Consider the following 20762-nt stretch of genomic DNA (forward strand, 5'->3'; position numbering starts at 1 on the left):
AGGGAGCCTGATGTGGGACTTGATCCCAGGACCCTGAGATCATGACCTGAGTCAAAGCCAGCACCCCGAAACCGAATTATTTTAAAGCAAATCCCAGGCATCATATCATTTCATCTGAAAATACGTCATTAGTTTGCACTAAAAGACTCTAAGGACTTTGTCTTAAATATAACCACAATACCATTATCATACTGAGAAATGAATGATTCCCTAATATCCCATTTCTACTCAGGGTTCAGATTTCCTTGATTGTTTCACAGAAGTTTTTTAATGGTTGGCTTATTCGAATCAGGATCCACGTAATGCCTATACATTGCATTTGTTGATCTGTCTCAGAAGTTTCTTTGAGTCTCTAGATTCCCCTCCGTGATCTCCTTCCATATATTGTTATTGATCTTGAAGAAATCAGGCCTTTTAAAAAATATATGGAATGAATGTATTTATAACACATTACTCTTGATTAGGTTTTAATAAGCCAATATAAAATTAAGTTTCAGTTTTGCAATTTTATACCCAAAGGTGGTGAAAGCTCCTACGTATGCTGAGTGGTAAAGCAGAGATGCTAGGAATCCGTGTCCGCCAGCACTGAGCGAGATAATGGTTGTAGCATCCTCATCCTGGTCCTCCTTGAGCCCTGGGCCCCTGGGGTCCCCAGAGCCTTTCAGGGAGTGGCCCCTGTGGTGGTCGTCAATCTCGAGATCCTCTGCAGTGCTGGGGCTTTCATGTCTTACATGTATGACCAGCCCCCCACCCCACCGCCCTGCTTCCTTCCCTCTGCATCCCCTCCATACGCAGGTCATACTAACCAAAACAGTTAAGAAGTCAGCAAAGGCAGAAACAGCCCAGGGCCAAAGAAAGCTGGGACAATGAGACTGTCAGCTCTCTGAGGAAGGGGAGCCTGGGTCCAACGTCAGAGGACGGGGTGCTGGCAGAGGAAGCAGGTTTTGGTTCGTGGATTGGGTGACTTCCCTCCTCCCTCCTTGCTCAGACCATGAGGCAAGGGTCCAGATCCCTGCCTTAGTCGGGGTCCTGCTCCCGGTGATCTGGCCCATCCTTTCTATTTCTGCAGTGTTTGGGGAGCCCCTCGTGCATTTATAGAATGGACTTTTGACCTTTGAAGGCAGTCTTAGTCTTCCCTCTGAGTGTTAGCCCATGGTTTAGGAGCGTGTCACAGACCATGAAAGCCACAAGCCCTTTCACTTTTAACCTCCCATTACCTCTTATTTTTTAACCACAATATTACAGGAAATGTTTGCCATTCCAAAACTGAAATGTGGCAGCCTTGGGGAAATGACTTTATAAACTCCCTGGATTTTTCGAAAATACCTGTGAACCACCCACTCCCCTCTTTGGCCATCTGGGATATGAAACCGATGGATGATGTGTGGGAATGGTGACACCCAGATTCATTCCCAGGGCTGGAGCAGGCCTCGAGACTCAGCCATCTGCAAAGTGGGGGTTAGCATGGACTCCGTGGCAGCTGTGGGTTCACATGCAGGGAAGAGAACACTGAGTGGGAAGGGCTGATCCAGGGTTGGGGGAGCGGAGGGGGGGCAGAGTAGCACATTGCCATTTGCTCACCTGCCACGTGGCCAAGGAAATCTGCCATGCCGGCACATAGAGAAAGTTGCACCTTACTGCCCTGGTGTGACCCGCAGCCGGTCTCTTGACCTCTCTGAGTCCATGGTGGTCTCCTAATCTGGAGTGGGGAGAATATTACCTGCCTAGTACCGCTGCCGGGGTGTCAGGCGATGACCCTCATGTCAGGTAGGCCGAGTCACACACTAGCTCTAGGGGCAAAAAGACTTCAGAACCATCCCCGGCAGCCACGCCCAGAAGGAGTGGATCACCGCTCTACTTCTTCCGTTTCCTTGCCCCTTGAATGTTCTAAGGCTAATCGAAAGAGAGCTCAAATGGGGAGCCTGGGTGGCTCAGTCAGTTTAGCGACTGCCTTTGGCTCAGGTCATGATCCCAGGGTTCTGGGATCGAGTCCCACCCGCATCGGGCTCCCTGCTCAGCAGGGGAGTCTGCTTCTCCCCCTCCCCCTGCTCATGCTCTCTTTCACTTACTCTCTCTCTTTCAAATAAATAAGTAAAAATCTTAATAAAAAAAAAAAAAAACAGCTCAAATGGTATGATTTCCCTTTGCTTCTCAAACAGCAACAAAAGAAGTTCTTTTAGGTTTTTCCCTGCACTGTGCCTCTCCACACCCACCCTCCCCTTACACGCTCCCGTTATTAAGCCAGAAAAACCTTCCTGCAGAGGAGGAAGCCGAATAGAGGTGTTCAAGCACGAGTACTGGCAGGTTCTGTGACAAAGAGAAGGCCACCGTGCTGGACGAGGGTGTCGGGACTGTCACCCCCCAAAGCCTGTGCGGCTAGAGAACTTTCTCGCTGGGGCCTCACGTTCAGCAAGGCTGTTTTGGTGTCTCCATCCGTCTCTACGGAGAGTCTGAGTCCACGCGCAGAAACCCGTGTTTCGGGGTCGGGAGCCAGCGCCGCTTTCTCCGGGGTAGAAGTGCTTCGAGCACCTTGTCCAGGGTGGGGGCGCCCGCGCGTCCCTCCAGGCGTGGTCTCTCACTCTGGTCTGCTGTTCTTTCAGGGCCCAGGAGACCTTCATGCAGTGGGATCAGTGCCGACGCTTCTATAACTTCCTCATGGCTGACAACATGAAGAAGATCATCCTCTCGCACAGGTACCAAGCCTCCCACGTTCCCCCAGGAGACGGTTCCTTTCTGAGCTTATTTTCGAGTCACTAAAAGCCAGAACTCTGGTTTCTCCAGAAAAATGTAATGAAGGCAGGGGTGCTTCTGCTTCTCTGCCGGCTGCTTTGTGACTTGCTTAGAAACAAACTTGTCCCGAGCTGCCAAATCCACCAGATCGCATCCTGCCTTCATGATTCCCGATATATCCAACACGAGAAACCCTTCTACACCATTCTTTCCCCAGTTGGAGCAATCCTGAGGGCGGCTTGTCATGGTTTAGGAACCTTTCTCCTTGGGCTACTCTTGGGCTGAAGGATCAAGCATCGTCATCCTCTGTGGGCTCGTGGGGCTCTGACCAGCAGCTGCAGGACAGGGGTCTAGCTGCTGGGCACCACATAGTGTCCACACTGCCCTGTTCACACCTCTGCATGTTCCCCATGCTCGTCTTGCCTCAGTCCTGCTCAGAATCCTCCGTGGGGTAGCCTCTGACCACCGCTTGGAGAAGTCAATAAATATTAGCGATGGTTTTATTGTTATGATTGTTATTATGGATACCGTCCCTCCCGCTTCCCCCGCACCTGCCTTCCCTCTAGCTGGACTGGGCCACACGGAGGCTCACACGCCCTCTGGCCCCTCCCACACCACTGGGGCCTTGCCCAGAATGCCCCTCCCATCATGTCTGCCCACACTCTAGGTCCTCCGTGAAGCCAACTCCTCCACCCCCAAGTTGTGTTTCTGTCGCTTCCCCGGTGTGAATCCTGCATCTTGAACTAAACTGTAAAGCACTGGAGGGCCTGGGCTGGTTTTGATTTCCCCCAGAGCTTGGCACATCATGGGCGCTCAAACAATACAATTTTAGGTGGGGGGTTGATGTCATCCTGGGAAAGGCAATCTGACTGAATGATCACCTGCTTATTTATTTCAGTGGTTCAAAGAAAATAGGGTACTGCCCATCCCAGCCAAGCACCCCAGACTGGGCTTCCTGTGGGCAGGGTTCACGGGGAGTCTGGGCAAGGCTGATGCTCGCAGGCTCCTCAGGCTGCCAAGCTGCTGGGTCCTTGTGACGGGTGGGTGGAGGACAGGAGACGTCTGTCCCCTGGGCTCACTGGATGTAAACTGTCTTCTCTCAGCTCATGGTGTTTGGGCCCTGAGTCAGGCGTGGCTCAGGTGAGGTTCAGATGGGACTGGAGGTTTGCTGAGGTTCCAGAAGGGACCAAGCCAAGCCTCTGACACCAAGTGCCTCTGTCAGCCTCTCCACACCTCTGGAATGGGAAGCAGTTTCCTCCCAGAGAACATTTGTTTTGCTACAGGGCCCAGTCTTGCCACTAATTAGTCCAGAAGGTCCAACATGTAATTCTTAACAAATTGAGAGAGTCCTCTGAATGTGTTCTAGGTGTATCTACATTTTTTAAATTTACTACAGACAGCGAAATATTTAGAAATTTTAGGGCCACTTTAAGCTGTGAATTCTAAACTCTGGCTATATAATCTTCCCAATAATCTTTGAGGGGAAAAATGCTAAGGAGATGTGTTCCTCTTTGAGAGAGGCTGTGAGTAGATACCAGAACGTTTAGTTTCCATGACGACCTTTCTCACCATTGGGCCAGGCCGCAAACTCAGTCCTACATCAGCTGTGTGCCTGAGACCTCGCAGGGAATGAAAAGTCTAAATGTGCACATTTTGATCCCTACTCTTATTATCATCCTCTCAAGATGGATCTTTTTCTTAAGAGAAATGATGACTCTTCTGAGTATACGTAAGCTTTTGAGCTGACATGTTGGAGAGCCATTGACTTGCCCCAACACTAGATGGGTTTACCGCTTTCTTTTTTTTTTTTTTTTTAAAGATTTTATTTATTTATTCATGAGAGCCAGAGAGAGAGAGAGAGGCAGAGGGAGAGGCAGGCTCCCAAGGAGCAGGGAGCCCGATGTGGGACTTGATCCCAGGACCCTGGGATCATGACCTGAGCCGAAGGCCGACGCTTAACCATCTGAGCCACCCAGGCGCCCTACCGCTGTCTTTCTTGTTAACTGACAAAAACACCTCCTCAAGAGAAAGGGGCAGTGTCAGCTCCAGTGTGAAGCCAGGCCCCCACAACCGTAGATGAAGGCCCCCACACAGTTTGGCTGACCACCTCCCACTCACCGCAGAGCCCATCCTAAGACCTCCCCTGCAGCGAAGGATTTGTAATACAGTCGACCCTTGAACAATGCGGGTTTGAACTGTGTGGGTCCACCTGTACGTGGCTTTTTCTCAGGCCAGTGCCATAAATGTATTTTCTCTTCCTTATGATTTTCTCAATAACGTTTTCTTTTCTCTAGCTTTCTTTATTGTAGGAATACAGTATATCATACATGTAATATACAAAATATGTGTTAATCGACTATGTTATGGGCAAGGCTTTAGGTCAACAGTAGGATATTAGTAGTTAGGTTTGGGGGGAGTCAGAAGCTCTATATGGATTTTTGACTGTGCCACAAGTTGGTGCCCCTACCCCTATATTGTTCAAGGGTCAACTGTATTCACCTAGGCTCAAACCCAGTCTCTGCCTAGCTGCCCCTGAAAAGGAAAAGAAGATCTTGACAATCATCTTTTCACAGTTATTCAAAAGTCAACATTACCGGCTTATCCTCTGGGACATGCTGAAGGCTGAAGGGATCTATTTCTACCTTGCCCCCATATGCCTTCCCAAAGACTCTCTCCTGGCTTGCCTCTGGGCCAGGAAGCAGGCTCTGCTGTCGGTGTTTATCATCCGTTCTTTAAAATATTTTTCAGCTTTACTGAGGTATAATTGACAAAATTGTCAGATGTTTCAAGTGTACAACATGATGATTTGGTCTATCGTCTGCTTTTTATTCTGTCTACTGTTGTGTCTCATTCTAGGCAAGCTCTTTTTGGAGACCATGTTAAGAAACCCCAGAGCCTGGAGGACACAGACTTGAGCCGCCTCTACACTGCCACATCCCTGATGCAGATCGATGACAACGTGATGAGGTATGCACATGCTCGGGGACGGGGTGCCGGGCGGGAGGCTGCAGGCCAGCACTGCCCAGAGCGAGGGCTTTCTTCGCCCACTTTAGTGTTAAAGGGTTTTTTTGTTTTGTTGTTTCTAAAGATTTATTTATTGAGAGAGAGAGAGAGCACACGGGGGAGGAGCAGAGGGAGAGGGAGAGAGAAACTCACGCAGACTCCTTGCTGAGCGTGGAGCCCAGCGTGGGGCTTGATCCCACGAACCACGAGATCATGAGCCAAAACCAAGAGTCAGTCGCTTAACCGACTGTGCCGCCCAGGGGCCCCAGGGCTTTTTTTTATTCTTTGAATAAATGTCTGGTGTTTAAAAAGTGAAGATTGCACAGAAAAATCCAGATTTCTAGTTGCTCTTAGAAAACAAGGGGAGGATCTCACCGCTCATTCTGCACTCTTGTGTGGCATAACTGAGCTGGAACTGGGGAGCTGGGGTGCGTACACCCTACTGTTCATAGTCCTTACCCTACCTGCTGTGCTCTGACCCTGGGGCAGGGATCAGTTGCCACATAATTTGCATTGGCAGGAAAAGGAAATATTTCTTGTACCTGTCCATGTCTCTATCAAAAGTAAAACAAAACGAAAAAAAAAAAAAAGACCAAGAGGGCTGGCTGTTGCGAGAAAACAGAGCCTCTTTCTTTGGGGGCAAGAAGTCTCTCCTCTGAGTGTCCTATGCAGACCCCGCCCACTTTGTTCCTTTCCCCTTCACCTGTCCGCCCCCTTCAGGCACCTGAGGCTGAGACCCTGACAATGTCCTCTTCCCTGGTACATGTAATTTCTGATTGAGCTTATTGAGCTTAGCCTTAGCTGGAAGAAGCAACTGTTGATCTCTGACCTCACTGTCAGAATAGAACAAAACCACCAGTCAGAAACCAGAGGCCCTAAGGTGTGTCAGAAAGAGGTTTCCAGAGATCCTCCGGCCTGGGGCTGAGTTGGCCCACTGGTGTCAGAGCTCCAGGCTGAACAGAGCACAGGGCAGAGCCGAGTTGCTGGACTTCCGGGCGGGAACAGGGAGGGTTCTGTTAAGTCTCTCTGACTACTGCTCCATGAGTTTGCGGAATTGGCAACTTTGAATCTCTGTCTCGCATCCATTACCTGAGACACGTTTCTTTCCAGTTCACAGGGGTCGGGGTTCCTCTGCCAGGAAGAATTCTGTTGAAGAGAAAGTTCTCGTAAATGCCTTTGAATGTCAGTTTCCTAGTGTCCACAGTCCTCTGGTTTTATCCTGACTCGAAGGGTGTTAACATCTGCTCGTAAATACTGTGGATGGCATTTCCTGAGTCACGACTGTGGGCCAGGCACTTAGGCTTTGTCCTTCTCCTTTGCGTGTGTGTGTGTGTGTCACAGGAAGTTCCACGGCTATAACTCCCTGAAGGAATATTACGAGGAGGAAAGCTGCATGCGGTACTTGCACAGGGTGAGTGGTGGCAGAGCTCGGAGCGAGCAGCCTCTCCCAGTCAGTGGCCCTTCCTCCAGCGAGCACACGTGCACCAAGCACGCTCCCCAACACCCTTGGTGGAAGAATCGGGCTCGGACCCCTGCAGCTGTTGGCTTGGGTTTTGTTTCTGAACCAAACCCTGTCCCTCTGTGACCGCCGTATATTAATCCCAGAGCTGCCCCTCGGTGCAGAGCGGGACCAGTCTGCTCCTATGGCTGTGAAAAAGCCCTGGAAATTGCCGCAACACCCATTTGTCCCTCAGTCTCCCTTTAGCAGTGAAATCTTTCCCCCTTCCTGCCATGGCTCCTCATAGATCTGTGTAGATTTCCTGCAATCTTGGACCCTTGTTTTGGCCCCTGTGCATTTTGTTAGCGTGGTGGCTAGGACTAAACTCAAGGCTCCTGCCATGATCTGGTGAGCGCAGAGGAAAACAGATGTATTTCTGTATCCAAATGAGGAGGAACAGGTCTGTTGACAAGGTAGACTGGCTTATATGAATGCAGTTTTCAGCAGCTGCAATCAACTCAGAGTGGATTCGGTGAAGTCTGTGGCCAACCATAAACTCCCTATGTTTTTCACCTGCACCACCACCAAACCGGTCTTTCATCATTCTTTGTACAGGTGCTCCTTTTACTCAAACACAGGACTTCCCATTTATCCCCGTCAGTGTCCACCTGCTGGTTTGGCCCACCGCTCACCCAGTGGAAGCAGGTGATTGTGAATTGCAGTCCTGCCATCTGCCGTATTGGCCACCCCCTCCCCCCACGCTCAGTTAGCATCATCCCCCAGGCTTTGGGCATCTTCCTTTAAGCCACTACAGCCGTTGAGCTGCCTAGAGCCAGTGTTAGAGGCCTCTGGCTCGGCACAACCAGCCCTGTACTCCCCGGGCCTCAATGTTCAGGAGCGTCTGAGTGCCCCCCATCACCCTGTCTGCACTAAAAGGAAAAAGCCTGTCTTACTAAAATGGATGTTGACTGCTTCCCAATATCCACCAGCCTCCTCCTGTTTCTCACCTTCAGATTCCTCTAGAAAGTCTCCCTTGTCTGGAGAGGAGCATATTCCCATTTTTCCTCCCCCACAGAATAAACGGAATGAATAGGTACATAACTCTTCGTAAGGTCATTTTTCTGAAAGGTAGGCTAACCTGAGATACTGTGGAGGATCATCAGAAATATTTTGCCAGGGAGCCCCACTGAGCCCTGCCCTCACTCCCTCAGAGCACGTGGGTCACCTAGAACACCAGGAGCTTTGCTCCTGTGCCCCCCTGCCAGGCAGCCACGAGAGCACATGGTTAGGATTCATGCCGCTGCCCGGGAAGACGGGGCACCCTCAATCCACCCGTGCAGCAAACTGAGTAGCGACCCTCTTCCCTTTGCTTCAAAGACGTGGCCGGTAGTGAATTTGAGCCTTGAATCAATGGCGTCTAAAACAGGGGATCGATCGTTTATTTCTGCCTTACTTTCTTGTTGCAGATCTATGTGCCTCTCATGCTGGTTAACGCAGCTGATGACCCCTTGGTGCACGAAAGCCTCCTAACCATTCCAAAATCTCTTTCAGGTAAGTGCTCCTCCCTGCTGCTCCCTCGGCCACTCAGCACATTGCCCTGGTAAATTCTGTCACCTTCACCCTGCCATCACCTCCTGAAAGCCAGCTTCTGTGGGGAAGGACATCCCGTGGCAGAGTTCTCATTCAGCCTGGCCTCATAGTCCTGGGGCTGTGATGGGGCCTGGGCAGGGCCTTCTCCTGTCCTATCCTGGTGCCAGAGACGACCATCATTTATATCCACAGCCAAGAGGGGTTTGGGGGGAGTCCCCTGGTGTTCTCTGAAATTATCGTGTCAGGCTTAGGGTTCCATTAAGTCTGAGAGTTGGACTTAGATATTTCGGCTTAAAACCTGACATGAAAAGCAAAACAGAAAAGCCAGTTCTACTACCTCTTCTGACAGACAGCCTCTCCATCTGCTTTGAGGATTAAAAATATAAGCAATTGAGAAAGCAAAGAACGTTGCTCATGGGAATGTCGCTGCGCTTCAGGCCGGCCGGGTCTCGCTGCACGCTGGAGAGGAGCTGAGGGAGGAACGAGAGGGGGGCAGCCGAGGGAAACACTTGGGAATTCCTGCAAGGACACCTTGCGCTGCGATTCAGATCCCCGCCCTCTGTAGCCCCGTGTGGTTACGTCTCCCTTGTAAATATCCTGTGTATTCACCAGAGCGGGGGGCACTCCTGGTTCTCCCCAACCCCAAGCTGGAGGAGTACATAATACGGCGGGCGGAGCTCGGGGCCCTGCTCCGGGGGGGTGTTGTGTGTGATGCAGGTGTGTTGGGTGCTGAAAGCCGGCTCTCGTCAACCCACTAGCAAACCGTAGGCTCCCTGCACAAAAGCAACCGGCTCAGCCGCGCTTGGCCATGAGAGAGAGCAGCCGTGCGATTTCCTGCCAATGTCCAAAGCAACACCCATAGCTCTCATGCTGTCACGCAGAATTTATGAAATAATAACTGAGAGGGAAGAATAAGGGGGAGCAGACGAGAAAAGGGCCCTGCAGAGCCAGAACCGTGCGTGCCAGGAGGGGCCTCCACTGAATTGACCTTGTTCTCTAGTAAATAATAGCATAAATGCCAGGAATCCCTACTCAAAGCCTGGCCCCCCACCCATGGCACCTAGCATGGGCAATCATCTGGGAGCTTGTTAGAAATGCAAAATCTCAGCTCCTCCTCCGGGCCTATTAAAGCAGAATCTGCATTTTAAGGTGCTATCCCAGTGATTTGGAGGCACGGTGAAATTTGGGGAACATCTGGCTGTATCACTGAAATCACCTGGTCAGCTTTAGCAATACCAGTGTTCTCTCTCTATAATCTATGTCCAAGTTTGAGAACCACTAAGATTTCGAAGTGTTTCTTAAGCTGGTGCCCATTCTGCGCCAGAGCCAAGCTGCTGCTCTGGTACTTGCTAGATCCCACCGCCCTGCCCAGCCCACCTAATCTCCCTGCCGCTCTAGTGAACGAAGCTGAGTGGGTAGGAGTCAGATGCCCTCTTGCTGACCTGCACCTGTGGGGAAAGCCTGGGCCACCCCGGCCAGCTCGCTCTGGCCCCTCCGGCCCTGGAGCTAACCAGTCACTGACTCACTCCGCTGCCTCCCCCCCCGCAGAGAAACGGGAGAACGTCATGTTTGTGCTGCCTCTGCACGGGGGCCACCTGGGCTTCTTTGAGGGTTCCGTGCTGTTCCCCGAGCCCCTGACGTGGATGGATAAGCTGGTGGTGGAGTACGCCAACGCCATTTGCCAGTGGGAACGTAACAAGTCCCAGTGCTCTGACACGGAGCAGGTGGAGGCCGAGCTGGAGTGAGGCCTCCCGGACTCTGGCGCGGTCCAGCCGCCTCCCCTGGAACCCGCGTCCCTCACCGGCTGTTTCAGGTCCCCCATCTCCCTCGGTGACCTGGATCTGACCTCACGCCATCAGCGGGGATGACCCACCAGGCACACCTGTGCCGGAGTAGGCCTCCGTCCCTGGGAGCTCCAGGCTATTTTTTGTGCTTAGTTACTGGTTTTCTCCATTGCATTGTTATCCATGGTGACAAGCGACAGGGTTCTCAGCCTCCTGTCCACTCTCAGCGTTTGATTGCTTTTAAGCCAATTACATCTAGTTTCCCTATTAAAAATGTGTCTGAACAGCAGTTTTGCTTTGCCAATCAAAAAGGCTTGTCCCCAAGAGCAGGGAAGGATGTATATGCTATTTTGTGGTGGTTGTATGTGTCCTTACGGAGACCCTGGTGAGCCCTCGCCCATCTAGGCCGATGCTGAAGAGGCTGGTCAGCTTGGGAGCGAAGCACCTGGGCCCCCCACGCTGCCGTGTGGCTCCTCACGTGGCCAAGAAAGTTCCCTGGAGTCACCAGCCAGGTTCCTCCCTTACAGTCTCCTAAGACAGTCTCCCCACACCTTTGCCAACGATGAGAGTTACCTGGGGCACTTGTTAAAAATTCAGCCTCCCAGGTCCCTCCCCTGGGAGAGGCCCATACAGTGGGTCTGGGAAGGGGTCTGGAGATTTTAATTTTTGACAAGTGCCCCCGGTGATCCTCATCACAGGGCAAATTTGGGAAACACTGTTCTACTGCAGGGCCTTTCAATGAGAAACATCTCGGTAGCTCATTTTATGGAAATGTATGGGTAGACGTGTCCCTTAGCTCCCAGGGGTCTCCAAAGCAGCAGCCCCTGTCATGTCCAGCTGCCCTGTCGTGGCCACAGTGTGTGATGTCTCGGGAGAGGGCCTGGTGGGGAGGAAAGAGTTTGGGCGACGCCGGACTCTGCCTTTCCCTGGCTGTATGACCCTGGACAAGTCCCTCTGAACTTCCGTTTCTTCACCGATAAAACGGGGGACTTGGACAGGCGGATGGCCGAGACCACTGCCAGTTCGAATGATCCATGACAAGCTCAGCTTGCTGAGGTTTGAGAGAACATCCCTCCAGGGAAGCCTGGGAGTTACTCTCCTCGTCTACACCTGTGGATGTCATCGTTTGCCTTTTTTTTTTTTCCTGTCCCTCATTTTCATAGAAAGAGGTGTTTTGGGTTTTTGGGTTTTTTTAGACATTCAGTGGTAATTTTACTTTTTTAACCCAAGTCTTTCTAGCTCTGGCTTTTGATAACCAAACAATTCGAAAGCTGGATCTGAGTTTGGAGAAAGATCTTTCCAACCGAAAAGGGTGTTATTTTGAAACCAGATTTTTAATTTAATGGCCTATATTTATATTCTGTTAGATAGATCTTTCCAAAGTATGTCTTTTCAAATGAAAATGTTATTCGAGGTTTCAAGTACTCCTTTCCTCCAGTCCTGTGGTACTTGAATATCTAAAAACCCTGCACTTTGAAAAATCAGCAGTTGCTATCTGGAACTAAATGGAACTATGAGTGAAATTGCCTGGATACACTTTTTTCTTTCTTTTTTTTTTTGTTTTTAATGTCCTTGCTTCATCTCCTTTGCTCCAGGACAGATAGGATTATAAATAGTGGGTCTGTGTGGATGTTTCAGGGGTAAAGGGAGCCACCTGAGGGCCTGGATGCGCCCCTCACAGCCGCAGGTGGATGTGGTTTGGGTGTCGGTCCAAGTGACTATGACGGTCTGCAACCTGAAGTTGTTTTCTGACAATCACCAGATCATCCTGATCAATACCATCGAGAGCAGCCAGCGTCTCAAAAGATTGAGACTTCCGTGGTCCCCGGCATTTCTTTGTTGTAATCGCTCACACACACCAAATTCGTCATTGTGACTCCCTCCCCGCCCTCCCCCCCCCCCCACCGCAACCGTTATTTTTCTGGTGCATTTCCTTTCCATGTTCTTTTAGCACAAATTGGCACTTTATCATCTACCCCCTCGATTTGGAAGCTGGTCCCCTCCCCTCCATTGCTTTTCCCCCCCTCCAGCTGTAATCTAGAAGATTCATAGTCCTGTTTCCTACAGACCCTTTGTGCAAGTAGGTAAACAAAGCGGTAACTGAATGGGGCCAAAGCACCATCCCAGGAAGCAAGAGGGGCCTTTGCCTTTGCCTTAGGTCACATCTCTCGATCTGTTTTGACAGAGTAGTGGCCAGGTACCAGCTCCATTCAGGAAGAGAAAAGACAGTCCTGTTGTCGCACCCCGGGGGTTTGGCGGGGGACCAGAAGTCCCTGGGGCCCGGTGGAGGAGAGGCTGGGCCTGGGGCCTGGCCTTTGTCACCACACGACCGGAATTTACCCCACAGGACTGTGGGGGCCACTTCCCAGCTGAAATCTTTCTAGTATGTGACTCTGAATGGCACTCACATTCCATTTTGGCTCACATGAAATTAACTGAAGTCCTTTGTTCGGGCGTTAGGCTCTCAGGCATGGAAATGAGAATGTGACCGCGGCGGTCTTACAGGAAAATTCTTGTTTGTCCCTGAATGAAAGCACAGAGGCATTGAATTTACAGAGATGCAAACCTGCCTAATAAACAAGGGAGCGGCATTTTATATGTAGGTCAGCTTTTTCCTTCCTCCAGCTTTCTTTGCTTTTCTTCCTGAAGTCATTCATTCCGGATGATAATGGGAGCGCTCTTGCTATGAAGGTCCTCTTTGGCCTAACACAGGGCCGAATTTTCAGAGAGTGTTCGAATATTTTAAAAATCAGAATAAAGATAGAAGTTGCGTAGACCTAGACAATCCTATCGCAGGGGTTAACACATTAAAAACCAAGGAGGAAAAGCACCCACATTTCTTCTGGCCGTGCTCCCTGCCTCTCAAACAATTTGAAGACCACTAATGAGTAACGGATCCCGGCCAAATGAAGATTATCTAGAAAATGATGTCACGTCCCCTTGATACATTTTGTTAGGAGGAAGTTTAATAGACTTCAGGAAAAGCCCTTCTCTTCCCTGCTGTGATTCCAGAGCAGAATGAAAGCAGGAAGTTGTTTGTTGTCACTAGATTCTTTTAACCTCTCTGCAGCATTATGCACTTGCAGGGGGCCCTGTGACATACCCTAAGAGGGGAAATATGCCTTGAAAGAGAAGCCTTCCTTTCTTGACCCGGTGTTAGGGAGCCAGGGTCCAAGAGACCTGGGTTCTCATCCCAACTGTCTCTAATTCACGTTGGATTGAGGGCAATCACTTCACCTCGCTGAGCCCCAGTGCCCTCACCTTAGAGCAGCTTGAAGACCAGTCATCTATTTACACATCTTTTGCCTGAGCATTCCCACCTGCCTTCCATGGCCCTTGCAAGTGGTAGTGGCTCTGTCAAGGCTCCAGCCTCATCCTGGGGGGGGGGGGGGGGGGCGGCGGGGACTTGGAGAGAGAGAGCTTCTGCGTTAAGCCTTTGCCGGTGAAGCCCCTTGATATGACCCAAAGCCCTGTGTCTTTGAGTGGCTTCTCTTTAGAATCTCCGTTGCCATCTCAATATCCTTGCTGTCCCGAGGGTGGTCTTGTGACTGGGACAGGTGCTGACCATCGGAATAAGGCGAATGTCCCCAACCTTCCGTGGGACTCAGGCAGAGCGTTGAGATTCACAGTCCCGTTTCCCAGGACAGAAATCCTTCCCGCTCGGGCTTTCATTCTGAAATCACAATCTTCCTTAAAGCTGAGCTCCGATGCCTGACATCTGAATGAGGGCTCTCTTTGTAACTGTGTGACTTGAGATCGCCTTTGCCAGCTCCAGAGAAACAATGCGTGGGTTCTTGTTTGTGTTTGCCAGGCAAGCAGATGTCTGAGGTGGGGGGGGGACTTTTCTTTTCCTGGGCCATCGATTCTTAGAGGCCAAGTAAAGATCCCTGGAACGTCACATGGAGCCCAAAGAACTCAGGGCTTTGTCCTCCAGGCATTTCTCACCTCAGCACGACCCCCCCACCCAGCATCATCTGGGCATTGTTCTCTGTGCCCGGAAAGCCTCACCTTGCCCCTAGAGGATCCCCTGGTATTCCAACGATACCGCAGCCCTGGAATTCAAATTCTCGTGCTGTGGTAGTTTGAAGCGAAGCCACATGAATCTCTTCATGTGGCCTGTATGCTCTTCATTAGGCCAGGCACCCCCCCCCCCCCCCCAGTACGCATGATTCAGACCCCGCCCAATTTTTTTTCCCGCCCCCCCCCCCCCCCCGCCACCGCCGCCAATGCCTCTCTTCCTTCTGGGCCTCGCTCTGTCGTTCAAAGCCACTTTGGATTACTTGGAGCCTTCAAAAAGCCATGAAATGTGGCCTGTCTGTGGCGTTTAGAGGCCGAGCCATGGAGGAAAAGGTTTTTCCCTCCGTTATTTAAGCAGAAGGAAGGACCCCCTTCTTCATAAGCTAGGATTGCTTTTGCCAAATTGCACTCGAAGCTAAGGGCAGGGGAGCGGGCCCCTGCTAGCAGCAGAACTGGGAGGCTATCCAGAACAACCACGCTCCCCCTTGCCTGCCTCTCCGCTGCTGCCCCCCGGACGCCGCAGCCCAGCATCCTCCCCAAGCGGCCTGGGAAGCAGGCTGCAGAGTCCGGCTCGCCAGCCGTTCTCAGCCTGCCAGACAGTAGACAGATGCCCCTTCTCGAAGAGTCAGCCTCCCCCCACCCTCCTGAACTGATTTTCCTGGCATGTACGTGGGCAAAGCGTTCGTGTATCTCTAACGAACAGGCTGGAGTCCGTTTCGAACCAGGGGGTAAGTCTTCTACCTTGACTCCGGTCAGTTAGTAATGAAATCTAGAACCTACCTTCTCCCCATTCCGGTCCCCACTAGCCAAGAAATCTATTGCCATAAACTGGGCACAGTCCACTTCTAGCACCTGCAGAGAGACCCTTCATCTCAAAGGCCTGCTCCTTCCCGACCACCCACGCTGAGGAGGCCCCAGTCACTGAGCATAATTGCTGACCCCCTCGGTCCCAGCACCGGCCGCTTCTCCCCCAGACCGGTCCCGGGGACCTGGTCCATCCTGGGGGTAGGACTTAGGTTTTGTCTGGCTTTTGTTTTGGCCTCTTCCGTTTTCCTAAAGCACAAGTCCACGTAGAGTCCTGTCACCTCTCCACACCAGTTCCAGAGATGATGTGGGTCTGTCCCACTGCCTCAGGAAGACCTTCACTGTACCTGAGCTCTGACTTCTGCTATTGCAGCTGCCTTAGCAATACCGGGGGGGGGGGGGGGGGGGGCCAGTTCCATCTCTCCTTTCCCTGGTGGGACTTGCTCAACCACGTTCTTCGGTTGGCAGCTCTGCCTCCAGATTGATGTTTGAGAACCATCATTCTCACATTCCCAATTTTTGTTTGGTTTGGTTCGATTTTCTGAAACATCTGATGCTGCCCTGAAAATCATGTGTTTTTGAGTTTGTGTTCTGAAAGCCTCCATGCTGCCGGATTTGGGCGGGGGGATACAGGCTCCTCCAGCACAGGGGCGTATAAGATTTACAACTAGCAATGCAATTTTTTCTAAATATGAGGATATTTACCTTTATTAAGAAATGATCCTAAACATCGGTGTCCTTGGTCATTTTATGTTCTCATATTACTTTTGGCTCTGTTTTGATTCTGTGTGGTGGTAAACGAAGATCATTACAAACAAAAACTGTAATTTTGTTATCTTTGATTCAATGGAATTTCTTTACTTAAATAAAAGGCTAAAAATGTGGCGTGGCTGTGCGTCCTTTGTACAGCGGGAGTTTCTGTCTAAAAGGATTCTTCCTGTGCCGTCACCGAACGTGAGCTTGAAGGAAGCGGGCAAAACCACCAAGTTCTTATCACAAGTGATTTTATCCCAGCCGTACAAGCAATTACCAAAGAAATGACCAGCCCGCAGGTGTCTACACACACCCAACCTCTCCTGGCCAGAAAGCCAGGGCGTGAGATACCACCAGTAAAATCACCTGCTCTCCAAAGTGAACCTTGTAGATGAAATGCAAGGGGAGATGGAAATGGTGGTTGCCGTGCATGAAAGAATGTTCTTTGAAAAGACTGAGTGAACATCACCTAAGTTAAGATTATATTGGGTTGCGGGCGCCTGGGTGGCTCAGTCGGTGAAGCGTCTGCCTTCGGCTCAGGTCATGATCTCAGGGTCCTAGGATCGAGCCCCGTGTTGGGCTCCCTGCTCAGCGGGGAGCCTGCTTCTCCCTCTCCCTCTGTCCCTCCTACCCCCCCACTCGTGCTCACTCTCGCACACGTTCTTTCTCTCTCTCAGATACATAATAAAAATATATTGGGCTAGAATAATGTATATATTGGGTTGATGGTGGTGGTTTTTTCTCCTTCGTATCTGTCTGAATCCAAGCTAAGGATCTTCCAGGGCCAGTGACTGGCCCCACCAGGAGAGTTATACTAGTCCATGCTCTCCCACCCAAGAGCTTTGCACATAGTTTTCTTCCCTCCTCGGCTATGCAAAACCTCTGACAAGTTGAGGGGGGCAGTTAGGGTGTTGGTTTTGGAGGATGTGCTTTAACATGACCTAAGAATGCCCACTATCCAATTTCACAGTGCATCCCATTCTAGTAAGCAAGCTTCCCCTACTTCCTTTCCCCCGCAAAACCAGATTCTTTTTTTTTTTTAAAGATCTTATTTATTTATTTGAGAGAGAGAATGAGATAGAGCATGAGACGGGGGAGGGTCAGACGGAGAAGCAGACTCCCTGCTGAGCAGGGAGCCCGATGCGGGACTCGATCCTGGGACTCCAGGATCATGACCTGAGCCGAAGGCAGTCGCTTAACCAACTGAGCCACCCAGGCGCCCCCAACCAGATTCTTTTGATCCAAGAAAACCAATTTGTAAAGAACACTACCTATGAAAAGTACCATATGGAAGAGATCTCAGGTCCAGGGTCTTGGGTTGGTTGATGCCAGCAGCTTGCCAAGGTGGTTGGCACATTAGCTGAGCCTCTCCCAAGGCAACCCTATAGATCTGTGATCAATGACGTTTACCTACAGTCACTCGCCATCCCAACGGTGCTATATTTTACTATACCTTTCATCAAGAGACCCGTCTGCTCTAGCCCTCTGGGGGAGGACTTTACCATGGTAAGGACCAAACACCTAACTGGATGGCTGTGCACATGTATGACAGCCTTTCTCCTCATTTCTCTCTCGGGTGTCCCCCTTTGAGGGGGTTACCTGTATCTGCGTGGTTGGGAAGACATTACAGGCAGTTTGGCCTTGAACTGCGGAACTCTCCCCGAAAGGGGTTAAGGTAAACCGCCCCCCCTCCTTGTGACTATGCACACCCAGAAACTTCCTTTTGATTCCTGCTGTCTACCCCATTTAGAAATGCCCAGTATCTCTACCGAAGACAGTTCGGTTTCCTCTTAAAGTTACTTCCTCCTTTATCTGATGACGGTTGATGAAACGGACCTGGAATAAATGAAGTTCTAATTTCATTGTGCCTCTTCCCCTTCCTACCTACACCTCCCCCAGCCCCAGAAATAAACATCTGATGCAAAGCATGAGGAGTGATAGGGCCGAAGGGATTTGGAGCCCGAGGTGCTGGTCAAGGTCCCATCCTAGTCACTTCCCGGCTCTCTGATCCTGAGCAAGATTTTTTTTTTTTTTTTAGATTTTATTTATTTATTCATGAGAGACAGAGAGAGAGGCAGAGGGAGAAGCAGGCTTCCCGCGGAGCAGGGAGCCCGATGTGGGGCTCGATCCCAGGACCCTGGGATCATGACCCGAGCCGAAGGCAGATGCTTAATGACTGAGCCACCCAGGTGCCCTGGATGTTGGTTTTAAAAACTGAGAACCAATTGTAGTGGGCTGAATGGTGGCCTTCCCCCAAAATATATTCATGTCTGAAACCTGTGAATGTGACCTTATTTGGGAAAAGGGTCTTTACAGATATAAAATTAAGCTAAGGATCTTAAGATGAGCGGGTCATCCTGGATTAACAGGGTGAGCCCTATTTCCAATAACAGGTGTCCTTATAAGGACCCAGAGAGAAGACACAGAAGAGAGGAGAAAGCAATAGGCCACAGAGGCAGAGACTGGAGACACACAGCCACAAGCCAAAGAATAGTTGGAGGCACCAGAACCTGGAAGACGCAAAGAAAGATGAGCCTTTGGAAGGAACATGGCCTAGCTGACACCTTGATTTCAGATTTCCGGCCTTCAGAACTGTGAGGGAAGAAATTTCTTTTTTTTTTTTTTAAGATTTTATTTATTTATTCATGAGAGACAGAGAGAGAGAGGCAGAGGGAGAAGCAGGCTCCCCAGGAGCAGGGAGCCCGATGCGGGACTCGATCCCAGGACCCTGGGATCATGACCTGAGCCGAAGGCAGACGCTTAACCATCTGAGCCACCCAGGCGCCCCCTGAGCAAGATTTAACCTCAGGTTTTTTGGGGGGGGGGGAGGTTGTTTTTTACCTGTAAGATGGGAATAATTATAAGAAGAATGCCTATCTCTGAATACTGAGAGGATCAAATACAAAAATATTTTTCAAAGTGAGAGTGTTATTTTGGGCAGCGGTTTGGCTTCGTCCGCTTGGTTCCCACTTATAAATCACTTCCGGGGACAGTGTAGAAACCAGAAGAAAAGAATGTGCGGCCCCAGCTGGGGTGTCTTAACTGCTGGGGCCAAGAGGAAAGCTGAGTTGGGCCCGGATATGGTTCTCAAAAACATTCCTGGGCTTGGCAGTGCTGACCAGCCACGTGGATGCATCATCAAATCCTGATCCCAATCTTTTCCTTCCTGAACATGGTCACCTTCAGAAATCAAGTGTACCCGCCAACACATTTCCTGCCTGAAGGCAGGGCAGCTTCTGGGCACAGCTCCCAGGGAAGATTCTGGGACAGATAGCATCAGCTGCTGCCTCCCCACAGGGGCTTTTGCAGCCCTGTTCCTCTGCCCTCTCGGCTCAGGAGAAAGAGCCAAGTGCAAAGTTTGCTTTTAAATCCTTAGATAATAAAACCAGCCTGAGTGGCTTCCTCCATATGTCAACACACAGGACTTGCAGCAGTGCACATCTGGACCACCTGGGAAGCTTGGAAAGCTCCTGATGCCCAGGCCTCACCGTTTTAAAGCTCCCCAGGGAATTCCAGCCCACGGGGATCTCGTTAAACTGAAGATTTGAATTTAGCAGATCTGAGGTGGGGCCTAAAATTCTGCACTGCTAGCAAGCTCCCAAGAGGGACAGACACCACCGTCCCGGGACCCCACTGTTAGTAGTGAGGTTCCTGGGGATCCTGCGAGCTTCTTTCTCGACCCTGCACTGCCGAGTTTGCTGAATACCAAAGCCACACCCACACCATGGGAAGTGGGATTAAAAGATGGTCCGGTTCACCCCTCAGGTGACTCTTCAGCCCTTTTCCTGACTGGCTTAAGACCCGGCCTTCCCTCTTCCAGGAAGCTCTGCAGACCACCAGATAGCATTAGACTCCTCCGGCATCCCTTAGGGTAAACGAGAGAGACTGAGCAGTGCGGCCAGTCTCGTTCAAGGCTCTCTGAAGCTGGTGGCCTGTTTCCCTACTGGGACCTCCACTCACACCTTCACAAATTGCCTCCATCTGCTAACTGACAACATCCCCCAAAGGTCCATGAGAGGCTGGCAGAAATGCATCATTGTGACTTCGCAAGCCCTCACTTGGTTCTAATTACTTCTATGTGGCAGAATCCCAGCCTCATCCCAGATGTCTCCAGAAAGAAAGCCGTTCTGGGCAGCAAACGGCTGTCATAAAATTCATGTTTCGTTGTCCCCCTTCCCATACTTGGTGGCTTTCCAAAGAGTATTTTATTGTCCCTCTTCCTCTCTCATGAACGTGGCGGTGGTGGTCACATATAGGAATCCAGCATGCAGGCAGCTGGGATTTTGTGAGGCTGAGCATGGCTGATTTTAACATTAACATTTATGGTCTTCAAACACGTTCTCCCAAAGGGGGCACCACCCTTTCTGGACAGATAGCTGGCCCATCCCCCCACCTCTCTGTCATGCCCCGCTGGTCTCTGCGCCTGGAGGGGCAGTACCAGGGCATGACCGGCAGGGGGCAATGCCAGCCCACAGTCGGAGCTGACTCTCTGGGTCCCAACCCCACAGCCTCTTCCCCGACCAGACCACACTGAGCTGAGGTGCTAGCCCTTGCTGATTGTAGGGGCAACCCCAGCGTCCCATTTGGATCTGAGTGAGAGCCAAAGCCACCCAAAGAGCCTCCTGGCCAGCGTCTGCCTGTGG

At 50.9% G+C, this 20762-nt stretch overlaps 1 protein-coding gene across 2 annotated transcripts in view; it reads left to right on the top strand.

Moving 5' to 3' along the window:
* The window catches only part of ABHD2 (abhydrolase domain containing 2, acylglycerol lipase), a 93718-nt gene extending 81383 nt beyond the window's left edge, over positions 1–12335 (top strand). For both annotated transcript variants that reach the window (XM_035024111.1, XM_035024112.1), the window contains 5 exons: positions 2601–2693; positions 5587–5697; positions 7075–7144; positions 8638–8722; positions 10310–12335. In XM_035024111.1, coding sequence (XP_034880002.1) covers positions 2601–2693; positions 5587–5697; positions 7075–7144; positions 8638–8722; positions 10310–10506 — 556 coding nt within the window. In that variant the 3' untranslated portion in view covers positions 10507–12335. The remainder of the gene's footprint in view (positions 1–2600; positions 2694–5586; positions 5698–7074; positions 7145–8637; positions 8723–10309) is intronic.
* Positions 12336–20762: the final 8427 nt, after the last annotated feature.

This window comes from Mirounga leonina, unplaced genomic scaffold, assembly GCF_011800145.1.
Source record: "Mirounga leonina isolate KUSES-001 unplaced genomic scaffold, KU_Mleo_1.0 Mir_178, whole genome shotgun sequence".
Taxonomy (NCBI): domain Eukaryota; kingdom Metazoa; phylum Chordata; class Mammalia; order Carnivora; family Phocidae; genus Mirounga; species Mirounga leonina.